This window comes from Choloepus didactylus, chromosome 18 (assembly GCF_015220235.1).
Source record: "Choloepus didactylus isolate mChoDid1 chromosome 18, mChoDid1.pri, whole genome shotgun sequence".
Classification (NCBI taxonomy): domain Eukaryota; kingdom Metazoa; phylum Chordata; class Mammalia; order Pilosa; family Megalonychidae; genus Choloepus; species Choloepus didactylus.
Window position 1 is genome coordinate 54,514,304 of NC_051324.1, and position 17,945 is coordinate 54,532,248.

General features: G+C 45.7%; 1 protein-coding gene across 1 annotated transcript in view; it reads right to left on the bottom strand.

Annotated features, from left to right (window-relative positions):
* Positions 1 to 15,550, bottom strand: part of PLEKHM1 (pleckstrin homology and RUN domain containing M1) — a 53,502-nt gene extending 37,952 nt beyond the window's left edge. Inside the window, 4 exon segments of the mRNA XM_037810115.1 lie at positions 2,755 to 3,381; positions 5,917 to 6,164; positions 8,815 to 8,882; positions 15,509 to 15,550. Coding sequence (XP_037666043.1) covers positions 2,755 to 3,381; positions 5,917 to 6,164; positions 8,815 to 8,862 — 923 coding nt within the window. The 5' untranslated portion in view covers positions 8,863 to 8,882; positions 15,509 to 15,550.
* Positions 15,551 to 17,945: the final 2,395 nt, after the last annotated feature.

The following is a 17,945-nucleotide window of genomic DNA, read 5'->3' on the forward strand; positions in this document are numbered from 1 at the left end:
ATTGCAAAGGTGGCAATTGAAAGATGCAGGGAGTTTGACTCCTGAGTCCATACTCTTAACCACCACACTGTACCTATGTCCTGTGATGATGATGATGATAATAATAATGCAGACCCAACAAACACAAACAAACCTGATCAGGAGAGTTCACTCTCTATTCACAAGGCAAGCTGCAACTTGGTTTCAGCAAAACATAACCCCTTATGTTAAATTAATAAAATTCATTTTGAATGTTGTGTTTTGTTCTTTTATGTTTAATTTATGGAGGCTTTGATTTATAGTTGTTTAAGAGTTATAAGCACAATTTATTTATGCCTAATTTTAAATTTTACAAATATTTAAGCAATATAATAAAAACAGTCTAAGTGTTCATGAGAATCTTTCACCCTTAAAACACACTTTCAAAGAGATGCTGGTCTAGGGTATCACCTCTTACCTCACCTCCTGTGGATGCTAAAAGACTAACTTCCAGGGCCAGCTCTAAGAATGAGGTGCCGGATGTGTTTGTGCATGTGTGTGTGTGGTCCAGTGTTTTCCAAATTTCTCATATAATTGTCCAGTGTTCTTGCGTATATTCTAACTTTCCCTTGAGAATGCCCAGTACTGTCCTTCCCACACAGCGTGGATGGTCACTGATTCAATAGTCTTAAGCTGGAATTTTCCAATCACCAGATTCATGAAAGACAAAGTCTTACAACCAGGAAGTGAGGCACATGACAGAGAAGGCTGGCTGGTCTGTGAGTGGAGGCTGACACACAGGAAGGGCTGACAGGAGAGCAGGACAAGTCATGGCCCAGGCCCAGCTATCTCTGGAGGCAGAGACTGTCCCTCCCCAGTGCACTATATATAAATTCCTCCTTTTGACATTTGAAAATTCGAATATGCTCAGTGTTCAGGAGCTGTTTCTGAGGTCTACCAGACATTTTCACATATGAAACTCATTAACAGGCATCCAAGTTGATTCTTAACCTGTCCTCTAAGGGCAGCTCCATTTTACAGATGAAGAAACAGAATCTCAGAAAAAGTCAGCAGTTTGCCTGACATTACCAGTGGTAGAACGGGGGTAGAATGGGGTTGGAAACCAGATCTGGCTCCAAGTCCAGCTCAGTATTATTCCCACGCCAGGTGGGAACCAAGGCAAGGGCAGTGGGAGTGGACAAGACCCTAAACAGAGGGTGAGAGAAAACGAGTCTGACTAAAAGAGGCTCTTAATAGAAGGTTATCATTTTTCACCCATTAGATGAACAAATACCCAAAGGGCTGATGAGAAACAGGTACATTTCTGGTACAGTTTATCTCTAAAAATTACAAATTAATTTATCCTTTGGCTCAGCAATTTAGTTTCTGAGAATTTATGAATAGGCATGCTTGCATACCAACTAAAAGAGTACAAATGCCAGGTTATTTATGATAACGATGTAACAACAAAATATGGATACTCTAATTTTTGTTAAATAGAGGGCTGGTTAAATAAACTTAGGTCCATTTGTTCAAGGGAACAGTAGATAATAGGAAAAAAAGAATGAAGAAGCTCTGATATGAAAAGACCTCTAAAACAAGGTGCAGAACAGTGTATACATGATACCTTTTATGGAAAAGATGTGTGTGTGTGGGGGGGGCAGATAAGCAATAAGAGATAAATTTTTAAAATCTGTATATCCATATTTGTTATAGATGCATTCTGAAACTTTATAAGAATATGAAGGAAATTAATAATTTAGTTATGAAGGTAGGAAGGATGAAGAACAGTGTGAGTGAGGGACAGGATGGAAAGACTGTCAACTTAGCTAGGTTATGGTGTCCAGTTGTTTGGTCAATCAAGCACTGGCCTCTGAGGATATGTCGTGGATTTAAACCATCAGTCAGTTGATTGCATCTATGGCTGATTACATCTACAATTAACAAAGGAGACTGCCTTCAGTAGTGAGAGCAGTCTCATTCAATCAGCTGAAAGTCTTAGGGAGAATTGGTGATTTCAGTAGTCAAAAACAATTTGTCTCTATATCAGCCAGCCAACTTCTCCTGAGGCATTGAAATCTTCATTGGAGTTCCCAACTTGTGACTGGCTTATGGAATTCAGACTTGCTAATGTCTATCCCCAGGGTTGCATGAGCTAATTCGTATAATAAGCCTCCTAATATTTACACACACACACACACCTCTCTCCTGCTGATTCTCTCAGTCTGCTGAACCTGACCTAATATAATACATTTTAGACTTTTTCTAACCACAAGAATGGATTATCTATTAAAAATTAATTTAAAAAAAAGGGCTGTATGAAAAAGGCTCTGCTCAGGCTCCGGTCTAGTCAAATGAATCTATCTGCTCCATACACTCCTCCCCACATTTGTCCCATTTGTCTACCACCTTCTCCACATGTCATTCAGGTTTCATGTCCTCCAGGGGGCCTTCTATATCACTACCTCATGCCTTTATGCATCACTGTAGTTTTTGGAAGTTGTAGATGTCACTCTGAATTGTTAGTTTCCTTCCCTCTAAATGAAGAAGACAAATAATTTACACTGAGCCTCAGCGAAACTAAATAATTTGCCAAAGGTCTCCCAAGAGCAGCTTGGAGTCCTGCCTAAATCCATTCTTCTCACTGCACCCACACTGCCTCCAATTGTAACTCCCAGCTCCTACAGTCCTTTGTCTTTCTGTATAACCTAATAGAGTTCAGTGCTTGGTGACAAGCAATTACATGCTGTAGGAAGGAAGGAAAAAAAGAAGGAGTGGGGGAAGGAAGCACTCCACTCTTGCAGAGACCGATCTGAATCGTCAGCATTTGCTGTCCCCAGGTCTGAGTCGTAGGACATGGGCTCCTCAGAACGGTCTGGACTCTTGGAGCCATTCTCTTGGAGTAGGCAGCTATCGGAGTTCAAGCTGCAGGATAGCTGGGATGAACTGGCTGTATCCAGGCTGAGGGTGGAGGCAGTGAGCTTCCTATTCCGCCGGATCTTATGGCCCGAGTGCTGGACTTCGATGTCCTCTGAGCCAGAGGAATGGGAAATTGAATCCAGAGACTCCTTCCGCTGTAGTTCTGCACCAGAGGTAGTGAGAGGGTCAAGCTCGGAGAATGGGCAAAGCCCAGAAAGGGCTAATGGGGTGAGTGTCCATTCGTTTAAGATGGCAGACTTGTAGGAGAGTTCGAAGGACAAGGATGTTAGTCCCTGCAGGAAGCTAAGGAGAAATTCACCCTCCTCTGCATCTCGAAGCAGGGCTGTGGGCTGATAATACTCGCACAGCCGGACCTGCTCCTGAAGGAGCAGTTTCAGGTAGCATTCCATCAGGCCATCGTTAAGGGCCAACCGGAGCCAGGCCCGGCAGCGGCCCACATCTGTGTTGACAAAGATCAGGTGCTCCAATTCTGAGATGATGTGTCTGGGAGTGGGGAGAACAGACTTGTTTCAAGAAGCTATCAAAAATCATTGGCATGCTGTCACCATGGGATTAAGAATGCCTTCTTGACAAAGGGGGGGAGGAAAGAATGAACAAAATAAAGTTTTAGTGGGTAAGAGATTTCAAATAGAGTTGAGAGGTCATTCTGGAGGCTATTCTTATGCATTATATAGATATTCCTTTTTAGTTTCTAGCATATTAGAATAGCTAGAAGGAAACATCTGAATTGGTTGAACTGTAATCCTATAGACTTGATTCTTGATGACTGTATACGTAGTTTTTGTTGTGTGACTGTGTGATTGTGAAAACCTTGTGACTGTCACTCCCTTTATCCAGTGTATGGGTAAATGAGTGATAAAATAAACACAAAAAATATATATATAATATATATATATATAAAATGCGGGGGGGTAATGGGTATGGGATGTTTCAGGTGTTCATTTTTATTTTATTTTTTTCTTTATTTTGGAGTAATGAGAATGTTCTAAAATTGATTGTGGTGATGAATGCACACCTATATGATGATACTATGGGCCACTGATTGTATACTTTGGATGGATGATATGGTGTGTGAATACATCTCAATAAAATTGCATTTAAAAAAAAAATCACTGGCATGTCTTTTAACCACCAGTTAGCAGAACCAATAACAATGCTGGCAAACACATACCAGCATGAAAAATTCCTGGATAATAGCATTTCAAGGGGAATTTAAAAATAGCTAAACTATAACCACCAGCTTTGTGAGGTTAGTGTTAAGAAAGATAAGTGCTATGTTCATTAAAATTATGCCTTGGACCCCTGACATCTATCTGCTCACTTAAGACATGCTTGCTGAGCATCTAAGTGCAAGTTCCTTGGAGGTGTGATGATAGAGTAAAGACGTGGTCCCTGCCTTACTATTCAAGGGCACATGTTAGGTGAGTCCTATTGTTGGTAGAGCTGTGCCAGGGGATAAAGGGAATAAGTTCAGGATTGGACTAAGAAAATGCCATAGAATTGGCCACTTCTGAGATAGGCCCTGGGATATCTTGAGAGGCAAGATGGAAGGCACAGGAACTGACAGAAAAAAAGCATAAAGTATAAGGAAGCAACAGACAATTACTGTCTGTTGGAATGCTGGGCACTTCAATTACCACACGTGGAGGGAGAGAGGAGGAGATTTGGGTGCAAAGCCTGGTAATAGCGGGTCTTGAGTAGCAAACCAATAAGCAAAGTGGGGCAATGGTCCCCACACCTGGCTGTGCATTAGAATCCCCTGGAGAACCTGATCAGATTTTGGTATCCCAAATCTGACCTCAGACACATGAGGGGGCTGGCAGCAGCCCTGGGCTGGCTTTTGGGAGCGTTGTACAGGTTTTTGTGCAGGAAAGTGACTTGACCACAACCATACAGATTTCAGGTAGATTTCTCTTTATCAGATCAGACCTCAAGTCTACCAAACTCAGTTCTTGAATCCCTTGGGCTGATGGAAATGCCACTCCTCTGAGCTATCACAGTCTCCCGTGCATACCTCCTCCATGGAAGTGCACATCACACTCTACTGGACTCAGTGACTGAACTTCCATTAGTTTAAGCTCAGTAATATCGACTGGCTGACTGATCTATCGAAAGATGGGAAAGAGTGAGATATGGGGACACTTAGAAAGCCACAATCAGCCATGAGAGAGGTGAGAACCTGAGATTGATCTTCCTTTCCATGCCTACTGTCACTGCTCTGAGTCTGATAAGGTACCTTCAGGCTGAAGGTGGTATTTAATAGCATAGCCCTTAGAGGCACAGTGCCAGATACTGGCTCAAAGGCCCAGGCAGTTAGGGGCAAGGCCAAAAGGACAAATGTCTCAACAGTGAATATTCAGATGCTCTTCCTGGAGTCTACTCTTTTGAAAAACTCCCATTCCTAGTTGTAAGAATAATATTTAGCACACAGATTTTAAACATCCTAAGCCAGGGTTGGCAAAAGTTCTCTGTAAAGGGCTGGATAGTAAATATTTGAGGCTTTGCAGTCCATAAATCTCTGTTGCATCTACTCAACTCTGCCATGACAGGATAAAAGCAGCCACAGGCAATATGTACGTGAATGGGTGTGGCTGTATTCCAATAAAACTTTATTTACAAAAACAGGCAGTGGCCCAGAATTGGCTCAGAGGCTCTCGCTGCCAACTGCCTCCCCTAAAACAATGTTTTCCAACATTGTTCACATTGTGACAAAGAATACATTTTTATAGCATCCTGAATCAGACGGAAGAGGGTGTTCTTGCTAGAGGCAACCAGCCCTGGAGCTTGAAGCAGCCCTAGGCCACTGCCTGAGGGCTGAGGGACTCAATATCCAATGGCACACTGGCTAGGAAGCTGGATCTAATAATCAACCCTTCTACAGGACACTGTCTACCCCCCTATCTCTACACTAGAACACAGGGCATCTTGGCTGGTTTCTCTTACTGCTGATCAGAAGAGGTAAGTGTCCCACATTCTGAAATTCCTCCCCAAAGCAAAACCTCTCTAGCTGATCTTTACTTGTGAGTGATGGCTTTCAGGAGGGGCCAGAAGACAGGCTGAGGAAGAGGCTTCTGGTGGGTAGTTTTCTTCCTCTTTCCTCCGGCCTCCACTCGGATGTGCTTGGCATGTAGGCCATGGATAAACACAGCCTCCAAGGCACTACACATGGTGTTGGCATCTCCGTCTTCACTGGTGACCACTGTGTCCAAGGACACGTACTGTTTCTGCAATGCCTTCACTGATCCCACCAGCTTCTTCTTGATGACCTAGGCAGTGTCAAACATAACACAGGCCTTTAGGAAAATATCCTGTGGAGACCCCCTGGAATGTGACTCCCGACTGTTGGTAAATATATACATGGCTATAGGTGTATATACATGTATGTCTGTATCTGTATATTCCCTCTGCAAAAAATAGTACATATTAATTCTAGAAAATAAAGATAAAAGCATAGAGAAGAAAAGGAAAATCAAATACATCACCCAGAGAAAACTATTGTTACTATTTTTTTTATATATCCTTCATTGGATATCTTTTTGTTGTTTAAATGAACTTATAGCCATAATACATCTTATGTTTAATACTGACTCCACCGTAGTGACCAGCCAAGATATGAGAGCTTGGGTAAATCCATCTAGGACAGGGGTGGGGCTTTCCACCTTATTGATGTGATCAAGATTTCTTCAGGGTATCAATGAGCTAATCAATGCAGAGAATTAAAAATGCTGCTTTAGAACAGTTAAGATACGTATATAAAGAGCACAGTATACTCTAAGAAAGATCCTAGATGTGGGAGTCAGATGCCTAGGTTTCGTTCCAGCTCTGTCAGTAAGCAGCTGGGTCACCGCAGACATTTTTAATCTCTCTGAGACTCAATTTCCTCATTGTTCAATGAAAATACTTCCTTATCTACAGTTCCTGGGGAGAGAGTAAGGACTGCACCTTGAGGGCAGTACTAGTTTTTTACTCATCTTTGTGTCCTCAACACTAAGCATTATGTCTGGTTCAATAACTCTTTGTTTAAATGAATAAACAGTAAAATGTACATAAAATCCTTTGAAATACAGAGTAAAAAACTGTACTATGCTTATGATTATAAGTATGTCAAAGTTACATCCACCTTTGGAAAAGGACAAGAAAGGATTTGCAGAAATGTAGTTTGATTTGTTAGGTGATAGGATTACGGATAAAAATTTTATCTGATTTTTAGCAGATGCAGTAATGCTAATGTTCTTTGAAAAGTTAAATGCCTTTTTATAAATTTTAATGAGATATAATTCACATATCATAAATCACCCTTTTGAAGTGTACTTTAAACCTCAGAATTCTGTGGTTTTTAATGTATTCACAGGATTGTGCAACCATCACCAGAAAGTTTAGAACATTTTCATCACTCCAAAGAGAACCCCTTATCCATTAGCAGTCACTCCCTATTCCCTCCTCCCCTCAGCCCACAGCAACACTAATCTACCTTTCTGTTTCTACGAATTTGCCTATTCTAGGGATTTCATACAAATGGAATCATCCAATACGCGTCCTTTTTATGTCTGGCTTCTTTCACTTAGCATAATGTTTGCAAGGTTCATCCACTTTGTAGCATGTATCAGAACTTCATTCCTTTTTATGACTGAATAATATTCTATTAAACAGATATCACATTTTGTTTACCCATTCAGTTGATAGATATTTGGGTTGTTCTATTTTTTGGCTATCATGAATAATTGTTCTATGAACATGCGTGTACAAGTTTTTGTTTGGACATATTTTCAATTCTTTTGGGTATATATCTAGCAGTAGAATTGCTGGGTCATATGGTAACTCGTGTTTAATTTTTTGAGGGAAACTGCTAAACTGTTTCCAAAGTGGCTGCACCATTTTACATTTCTACCAGCAAAGTATGTGGGTTCCAATTTCTCTATAGCCTCACCAGTACCTGTCCATTAAGTATTGTGTAGGGCATACAGGGATTAATCAGACATTACCCTTAGAATCTTATACGCTCAAGGTCAAGTCAGTCCATGCTTGGCCCCTTGTTAGCAGGCATTGCTGGCCGAGGGCTCTGTCCCTGGAGGGTACAGGGGTGGGATGGGAAAGGCAGCACGAAGAAAAGGGCCTTTGCATGAAAGCCAGCTGGGAGAGATATATGGAGCTGGACCCTCCATTGCCCAAAAGAGGGGAAGTACATCTCTGAGGTCTGTAGTTCCTTCCAAGCAGAAAGTTCTCTGAATTGGGGAAAAACACTGGGGAGGAAAGCAAAACCCTGGCTTTTTCCCAAAAGCCATCTCAGGATTCTGCCAGGGACCCAGCCCCAGACTTGCCCTGACCTCTGACTCTCCAAGGGAACTGACAGCGCTTTAGCCCACAGAGTGCCCAAGATAGTCCTGGGGCCCAGCTATGGTGCAAAGGGTTCTCAGAGGAGGGTGAGGGGGCGCTCCATGTTAACGGTCACAAACCATTATTTCTGAAAACCTGGAAAAAGGTAAATGTTCAGATATATGTAAGATGCCAACTTACTCCCAGGATGTACTAAAATTACCAAAACGTAACAAACCAGTGCCTGGGAAACTGTTTCTAACCAAGACATTGTATTGGCCAAAACCGTGTGACCAAATTATGGCATACAGGCAGGGAGCTGAAGGTTTTAAATGGAAACCCTGATCTCTAGGTAATTTATCTTAAATCCTCACTGTTTCTTTTGTAAATTTTCTTTTTTTTTTTTTTTAATCACCAGAAGGAAGACTGATGAAAGGGCAGGATCTCCTCACAGCCCTACATCTGCTATAACCTTTTTTCTCAACCCCAAGCCCTCTCTTTCTGGATGGTGCCCATTCATTTCAAAGTTATAAAAAAATAGGTGAAATAGCTGTCTCTCTGCACCCCTTCTCCACCCCTTGATCCTCTCTTGCCCCACCCTACCGGGATGGCAGACCGGGGGTCCAGTCCATTCTCCACCACTGAGAGCATTTCCACTCGTGCAGCAGCTCCTGTGGATAATCACATGACACCTGGGAGACAGATGGAGGCCAGATGAGCAAGTTCTCAACTCTACCCAGATCCCACCCAGCAGGCAGTAGGAGCTCAGCTGATTTCACTCAAACTGCAACCAAAAGCCCTTTTGAAAACAAAAGTAAAACCTGAAGAGAGAATTATAAAGAAGGAAACAACAAAGGAAGAAAGTCAGAGGGCTCAGACCTCAGGAGGTAAGGAGTCCAGTGATCCATGGATCTGACCCAAGGATATGGGCGGTAAGGGCCCTTAACGCCAAATGCCAACATAGAAGCCAGGATGCTGTGGGATTAGGGATGTGGGCGGGGAATGAAAGGCCGATATTTTTAGATACAGAGCTGAGGGTTATTGCTGCAAGGAGATGCTGTGGCTGAAGGCACCACGGATCCATAGGCAACAGGAAGCAGGGGTCAGAATCACATTCAGGGCCTGGTTCTGCAACAGGCCCTCTGCTTCTTGCCCTGGTCCTGGTCTGCAGGTCAGCAGCAAAAAGTACAACTGAAACAGCTTCAAAAGGGGAGGGCTCTGCTGCTACACTTCTGCTTCTCCTTCAGGCTATGAGGGTCTGCCTTGCATGGCACAGGAGGACACATCTAAATAGGACCAGTAAAAGTTCTAATCTCCATTTTGCCACTAACTACCTGGGCATGCTCGGGGATGTCAGACTGTTAGACTGTGAATGCATGAGAAGCACCTCGCGGGCGCTTGATAGATAGTATCTATGATCCCAGTGGATATGGCCACCCACGTACCAAATATACAAGCAATACTCAGTTAAATGTTTTTTTTTTTCCTCAATGGGAAAATGTTTTTCTTTTCTACTGTTGAAGCCCTCATTTTCTCTTGCAGGCACAAGTGCTGTTCTGAGAAGGAGGTTAAGTCAGGGCCCTCTTTAGGGCTATAGGGGAGCCAGATCCCAGGTGTAAGGGTAAAGCCAGCTCCACCAGTGAAGCCTCAGGGCAGCTGGCTTCCTCCCCGGGGAAGGGGGCAGTTGGGTAGAGCCTCCACCTGAGCCTGAGGGGGCTGCTCCCACCCCAGCAACTTGAATAGTTGTGCCTGTCCAACTGGAACTGGACAAGCCCATTCACATCTAAACAAATCTCCAGTGAACACACTGCTGAGCATCAGGGGAATACCAAAAAAAGATTATTTGCTGTCCCTGATGTCAAAAAATCATGGCCCCACAGAACCAAGGAATGTTAAATGGGTTCCATATCTGCAAATATTGCCCCATTCATTCCTCATTAACCAAGTTATTAGTGATAAGGAAATGAAAGCTGAGGGAGTCAAGGAACTTCCCAAGATCCCTTAGCTGTTAAGTGGCTTGCCTCTACCACCCACTCCCAGGACACCAACCCCCAGCTCAAGGGAAAAGACTTCAGACACCTGAATGAATGCAATAACCTCAGTGAGCAGGGAAAGCCTTCTGGAAGAGGCCGGTATGAGCTAGGCTTGGGTGGGCAGGGAGTTCTCTTCAGCCGGGGGCCCAGGTGCAGGGGCACTCAAGGCCAGTCTGGCAGGAAAGGTTTATAAGAGAGCAGGGGGGTGTGAGGTCTGGAAAGAAGAGGAGCAGGGTGGCCCTAGAACCGAACGATGCTGATTCATTCCTCTTGGGTTGGTAGATGGTAAACAGGACCCATGGTCAGCACCTCCCTAAGAGAGACAAACAGAGGGAGGTAGGTTTGTGTAGAGTGCCCCTGCAGACCAGCTCGGGCCAGGATGTGACAGACCACCAGAAGGAGCATTTGTCGTGGATGCAGCCCCTGTCCGACTGCCTCACCCTTCACTACATTCTTTGCTCCCACCTACCCAGGAATTCTCAGGTCCTTCCCCTAGGGACCAGCTCATACTTAGTGACCAACAAGGCAAGAAAGGGAGTGTGTGCTGTGGTCAACAAACAGCACGGGCCCACCCCAGAGTCACCCCTGGAAATGTGTCTGATCCCAGAGCTTAGGTTCCCAAGTGCAGCCCAGGCAAATGGCTCAGCAGAGTCCAGGTTCTCTGGCCCTAAGACCCTAAGCTCCAACACTTAGCAATTTCAGTGACCTCAGGCCTGCACTTCCAGAAAGAGCTCTTAAGCTCCGAAACTGCCCCTACCTAGCTAGCCAGGCCAGGCTCCCAGGACACGAATCTCAACATCTAAATAATAGCCTTGTTCCATTAAGGCCTCAGTAACTAATTAATTGAGAATAATAGAGTATTTATGGAGAGGAGATGTTAGTAAGTTGGTGCTCTGGCCAAGAAACCATCTGCCAAACCAAAGTACACTGAAGATAAGAGAGGCCAAGGAGGAACAGACAAGTAACTGACTCCTGAAACAAAGTGTCAGAAAAAACTACAAAATGGTAACAGCTCAGAAGAATCCAGGAGAGCAACCACTTGACACTTCGCAAAGCAGTACCAAGACCTTGGGATTCGGGCCACAATTCAAGACGTCCCTTTCTTTGTAGGAAGCCAAAGCACTCTACCTAGGCACATCTGTTACGTAATGCATCCAGGAGGCAGAAACCAACTCAGAGGCAGGAATCTGATGGTCTAGACCCAAGAAATGACTGTGGAATCAGACAGGGCTATGAGCCTCGGCTGCTGGTCAGCACTCCATCTTCCACCTGAGTGGCCCAGGCCCCAAACCTACCATGCAACTGGGTTCACTTTCTGTCCTCAAAACTCTTCACTGACACCAAGAATCAAACCAAAGAGGTGTGGCTTCACGGAAACCTAAGCTGAAGGGAGTAAGGGGAGGACTTGGGCAATGACACTAAATACCTCTCAAAAAGTACCACGGAAAAAGGTGAATTCTGCCCTTTAGAAAAACTCCACATCATGTAATACAGGGGCTATGTCTATCTATCTCCACCCCTAAGTATGGATTCACCCTTACAGAGCTCTCCAGGGTGAACAAAACAAGCTTTTCTAATTGCATACTCTAAACTCATTTAATTCTTACAAAGATCCTGTGAGAGAAGGATGCTTATTCCTGTTTTACAGTTCAGACAGCTCAGTAGAAATGGACCTCAGGTAAGGGACAGAGTTCTCTGGAGTTCTCTAGTTTCTTCATTTCAAACTGTCTCAGGTTTTTGACTCAAGGAGTTTCAGGCAAACTTATTACTTACTAAAATTTTAAGAGGTGCTCAAAGGCTTCCTTTTATCTGTGATCAAATATGGCCTAAAACTAATTTACCAATCAGATCTATAGCCCCAACCAGCTGAGCCCAGGTCCTTTCCACTGGACCCAAGTATCAGAGCTGTCATTTCTTAAATGTCCCAATACATAGTTAGGAAGGAATTATCCTGGTTGTTTTTCATTATACTGCCTGGCCTTCTATACATGTTCAATTTCACTTCCTCCAGAAACCAAGGAAGAATAAAAAGAGAACGGCTTACATGAGACTTACATTAAAAGAAGAAATGGATATCTGGCTTCACCACTTTCAAATGGGTTTTCAAAACATTCAGCTCATCAGTAAACAGCAAACTGTTCTCGTTAGAGACTCCACAGCCATTCCCAACTGCCTTCCCTCTACTGGCTGAATCAAATTATGTACCTGGCTGTTTAAAACAGCCTGCTATTTAAGCCACTCAGCTCCTGTACCAGTGATGAGTCATGCTTTTCAGTTGGAAAAGAATGACAGTTATCAGTCCAGAAAAGATGATCTTTCAGACATGTGAGTGCTGAATGAGTAAACAGTACCCTCCTTCCAGCTGAAGAAAACTGGATTTCTGGACAAGTGTCTTATAAGAAGTGGGGGAGATTAAGCCTTTGAAGCAAATTAAACACCAGCTGGAGGGTTAGAAACTAACCAAGGGCTAGTGGGCAAGGGCAGAACTGTGAAGTTGATGAACGCTCAGTATCTTTCTTTCCTTCCTCTTTCCTTCCAACCAATAACACCCATTGCCCCAATATTCCTGTCCTATTTACCATAGGATTCTAGGACCAAATTCTGAATGAAGTGAATAGGAACTTTGCCTGAATCATTCACCATTGCATTTAGAGTGCCTAGCACAGCACCTGGCACACTGTTGTGCTAAAAAAAAAAAAAAACAAAAAAACACAAAACTTGCTGAATGAACTGTTGAATAAGATAAAAGTAAGGCACAGGGCAGGTATTATTGTCTACATTTCATAGACTGTGGGAAGTTAAGGTATGCAACTTATAAGTGATGGGGTGATTATGGAGCTCTTTCCATTAAACCAAGCTGCTTATCAGGCTGAAAACCATTCACTGTAACAGGGCTAGTGAAGGTAGAACAGCATTCACTTCTCAAAGGAATGAGACAATAATGGTGGAATGGCAAGCCAAGGCAATGTGTTCCCTTGGGCCCTTTCAACACACTGTATGAGGATGGCCAACCCTTCTCAAGCTAGGTGACCAGAAGTCAGAGGTAATGTGCACCAAAAAGCCCCAGGACACTGTAAATGCTGAGCAAGGGACCTGGGTGCCTCAAGAATATCCCTCTGCCTGAGCTGCTCTGAGATAACTTGGCTCCCTGCCTTCATCATGGGTAACCCCAAGCAACCAAAAATCAATGAGAGCACATGCAAAAGGAGGAAGTGATTCAATAGCCTCTGTACTCACCTAGGCCTCAGTTTGCCCAATACCCTTCACAACATGTGACATCGTCTCTGGCACCCAATGCCTACCCTGTGTTCAGAGTTGGGACTGATCTGGCAATTAGCCCTGGCTGGGAGGAACGCTGGGAGAGGGTCCTTTACAAATGTCAGGACAATGCACATGGACCTGGTTCTGTCATCGTGGTCAGCCCCACACAGTGGCACTCCCTGAGGTTTTCCAGGGTCAAAACACCAGTCAAGATGAAGTGATGGCTTCCATTGCCCCAGGCCAAGTGAACTGGATGAGTGACCATCCCTCACCTCCCAGGTATTTGGATGAGGCCTACCATTCCAGCAGCCAGGACAAGTAATTTAATATGAATGCTAGAAACTCAATTCCTGAGGACAGGTACAGGGGACCAGACACCCAGGGAAAGCCCTGATCCCTGAGAGAGGGAGAAAGACTCTAGTATTTAGAGTACTCTAGAAATTAGAGTACTAATTTAAATACTCTAGTATTTAGTACTAATTGCACTAATTAGTACTAATCTAAATACTCTAGTATTTAGAGTGGTCTAAAAATAGTATTTCTCAACACTTATTTACCAACTGAGGCTCTGTGCACAACAAATCAAGCTGCTCAGTGGCTAACTGCTTGGCTCTTGAGCAATCATCTAGATGTGGCTGCTGAGGGGCAATTGGTGGGGTTGGCAGGGGGCTGTGCACCAAGTGTTCAGGTTGATGGGGACTGGGTCACAAGAAGAATGAGTATGAAGAGCTGGGGTGAGACAGTAGAGGTGAAAGGACACAGACCTTGTATTTGAGAAGACTGGGTGAAGGTTGGTAGGAACTGGGCAGTTAGGCAAAGACTTAGGGATGAGGTGGAGGCAGTTAAGCAAAGACTTAGGGAGGGGGTGTCCACAGGATGGTAGGAAGTGGATAGATGATTGGAGTCATAAAGTGGAGGAAATATACAGTGGGCTAGGAAGTTAGGGACTGAGTTTGTGAGAAGAAGATACACATAAGACCCAGGAGAAGGCTGAGATCAGAGTTATCAAGAAGAAAGGGGTGAGCTCAACAGGTCACCTACTTTGATGGTGGGTCATAAATGAGAGTGGGACCAAGGTGAGGTGTTTGGGATGGGCAGACCTCAGACCTAGAGAGGTGGGGGAGATTTGGGGATAAAAAGGCTGAGACAGAAAAAGGGAAACCAGAATGATGGGTCTGAGGAAGTTTGAGTGGAGCATTAGGATTGCCAGGGAGGTTGAGGGAAGAGGATGAGGTTTGCTATGGGGAAGCAGGGGGATGTGGCCGAGACTGGGGTTGGGACTGGACTAGAGTGGGATCAGCGGTGAAGCTGCATTTACGCATGTTAAATTCATTTTAAGCACGGTAGGAAGGAAAGTACTGAGGAAATGTAGTTACTTGGCAAGGAGATAGCGTTTCTGGCCATTACTGGCACTTCTGAGTCTAGGGTATCCCTAAAGTTCCTCTCTGGGGGACCGGTGAGAGCATTGGTGGCTTAGCACAAGCATGACCCTCCCTCCCCAATAAAGCACATACTATCCTCCAGTAGTTCCATGGAATTTTTCCACATCTGCTCTCTGCAGGAGCTGTGGGAACCCGGGAGAAATTTCTCATCTGCCTTTTTAGGAGCCCCTCTCCTGGTCTTCTCTTACCTCCTCATCTTTCCGCGGAGTCTGCTAGCTTTGTCACCCTGTTCTCATCTTGTTTTACCTCTTTTTGGATGTAAAACATCCCAAAAGGGTGGTGAGGGGATAGGGTAAGGGCTGGAGTCAGGTCATCGAAGAAGATAGAAGGGACGACCCAGCAGTGGCAGTGCGAGTTGAAGGCTGGGGTCTGAGTGGGGCGGAGTGGGTCCAGGGAGAGTGGCGAAGTTTGGACCGGGAAGTGTTGGGGGCTCTGAAGCCGGACCGTCTCAAGGCAGCCAGGGGTTTGGGATCACGGTGAGGGCTGGATGCCCATCGCGCTTTTGCGTCTCAGTCCCGCCGCCCCTCCGCCGCCCTCCTCGCCCCCTGACCCCGGACTCACCAAATGGAGCGGGCAGGGGGATAAGGACACTCCCGGCCGCGGCAGCCTCTCAGCCTCTGACCGGAAGCTGCGGCCTCTCGGCCACTGACAACAGGAAGCAAGGCACGCGGAGCCTGACGCCATCACGTTGGTTTTGCGCTCCGGCCCCGCCCTCGTCACGCGGAGCCAATCGCGAGACCCGTAGGAGTCGCGGGGCGGAGCAGGGCGGGGCAGCCTTGGGAGCCCCGGATCTGGGAGGCTCCGAGTCCCAGAGAGACGCCCACGGCTGAGAGCTGCGGCCCGCGGACTGGTCCTGGTTGCCCCCCACGGGGTCTGCCTCAGACCAGACATTGACTTCTCGGCCTCAGCACTGTTTGCATAACTTTGGAGGCAACTCTTCGCTTCCCTCAGCCGAAGGTTGCCCACTTTTAAAATGAGATCAAGGACGCCTATTCTATTCTTGCTTCCCCTATGGCGACGGTGCAGCCCTGCGGGCGGAGCCCGGGCCCAGGTTGGGACCTCGCGCCTGGCGGCTTGCGGGAAAAACATCCTTGTTTGACCACACCTTATACCAGGGGAGCACCTTGAGGTCCCCCTGGGCGCTCTGCTGTGGTCGGCCCATCATCCCTGCGCGGCACGGGAAGCTCAAGGATCCACTTATTCTCATCTAGTTGAGTTTGTTTTCTTGTAAAACATGACGTTTCTCATTTAGGGCAAGGGTTGACAGCAGGCGCCATGCTCCTAGGCACCCTGCACATGCAGGCCTTCGTCTAAAGGGCGCCTGAATATCGCGTGGGAAGGGACCGTGGGAGATACCGCCCTAAGGACTTACAGGGGTGGCTGGGGAACAGCCCAGTTCTTGGCAGCAAGCTCCACTGACCTAGGCCCGGGGTTTTGTGCTTCATCGGCTTCTCCAGGGAAGGTCAGGGTCCCAGCGCCTGCTTTAGTAATTCTCTTTCCAGGAGTGAGAACTGTCTGTCCTAGGTTGTAGGCTGGCTAGATCAACGCATTCAGGAGGCTTTGTGGTCGGTGGTGGAGCAGGAAGGTTAGAGATGAGGACATAGAGACAAGTTAAATTCATTTTAAGCAAGGTAGGAAGGAATGTACTGAGGAAATGTAGTTACTTGGCAAGGAGATAGCGTTTCTGGCCATTACTGGCACTTCTGAGTCTAGGGAATCCGTAAAGTTCTTCTCTAGGGGACCGGTGAGAGCATTGGTGACTTGGCACAAGCATGGCCCTCCCTCCCCAATGGAGCACATACTATCCTCCAGTTGTTCCATGGAATTTTTCCACATCTGCTCTCTGCAGGAGCTGTGGGAACCCGGGAGAAATTTCTCATCTGCCTTTTTAGGAGCCCCTCTCCTGGTCTTCTCTTACCTCCTCCTCTTTCCGCGGAGTCTGCTAGCTTTGTTACCCAGTTCTCATCTTGTTTTACATCTTTTGGGAAGCTGAATAAAGCAATGCATCCTAGGAAGGGGCTGCTATGGAACCAGACAGGAGAGCCTGGAGGAGGCCCCTTTTGAACCGAGCCTTCCCAGGTGAGCAGGGGAAAAGGTATTGCAGGTGAAGGGAGAGTGCACCAAGAGGTGGAGAGAAGGCTAAGAAGTCAGAGAAGGAAAGAGATTGGGGGGGGGGGGGGGGCAGAATGCAAGGGGAGATGCAGAAAACACCGGGCAAGGGGGAAAGGGAGGATATACAGGCCCAGTTGGAGGTGGGTGCTGGAAGGGCCCCACGCATCCCACTGATCCATCAGCTTAGATTTAAAGCACTGTCCAGAGTTACTCATAGTGACATAGGAGAAGCTCAGGATTCCGAATCCCCTGGGGATAAGTCCTCAGTGCAGATTCCTGTGCCCCACCCAGGCCCTAAGGAGCCACTCTAGGGTGGGGTTCAAGAATTTGGGCTTCACATCTCTCCCATCCTGTGCCCTCACCACTGTGGATCTGAAGCATAATTACATGTGAGAATTTCTGTCCTTCTGACAGCTCCTTTCTGTTTCCAATCTTCAGATCTGTCCTCCAGGCCTAGGGATGTCCTTCAACCTATTTATGGAAGATGGAAGTCCCTACTGTTTGCTAAATAGGTGCTGTGATTGCACCTTATGTTCCTTAGCAAACATCTGTTATTATCCCCATTTTACAGATAAGGAAACAGACTTAAGAGAGGTTAAGGAACTTGGGGACCCAAGGCCACACAACTAATGAGATTTAGAAGCAGGATTCTCACCAGGTTCATTTTATTCTAGTTGAAGAGGCAGCAGAGTCAAAGGCTGCTTAGCTTTGAGCTCTACCAGCTCTACCCCATCCTAACTGTTTTCTGGGCCTTCCCTAAAACAGTGTGGAGCCCAGGGCACCCCAACAAATGTCGGCATTTTTCATAGGCCCCTTTGGATAGCACTGAAGACAGTAATTTCTAAATTGAATTTTATCAATATCCAGAAAAGAGAAGTAAGTCACA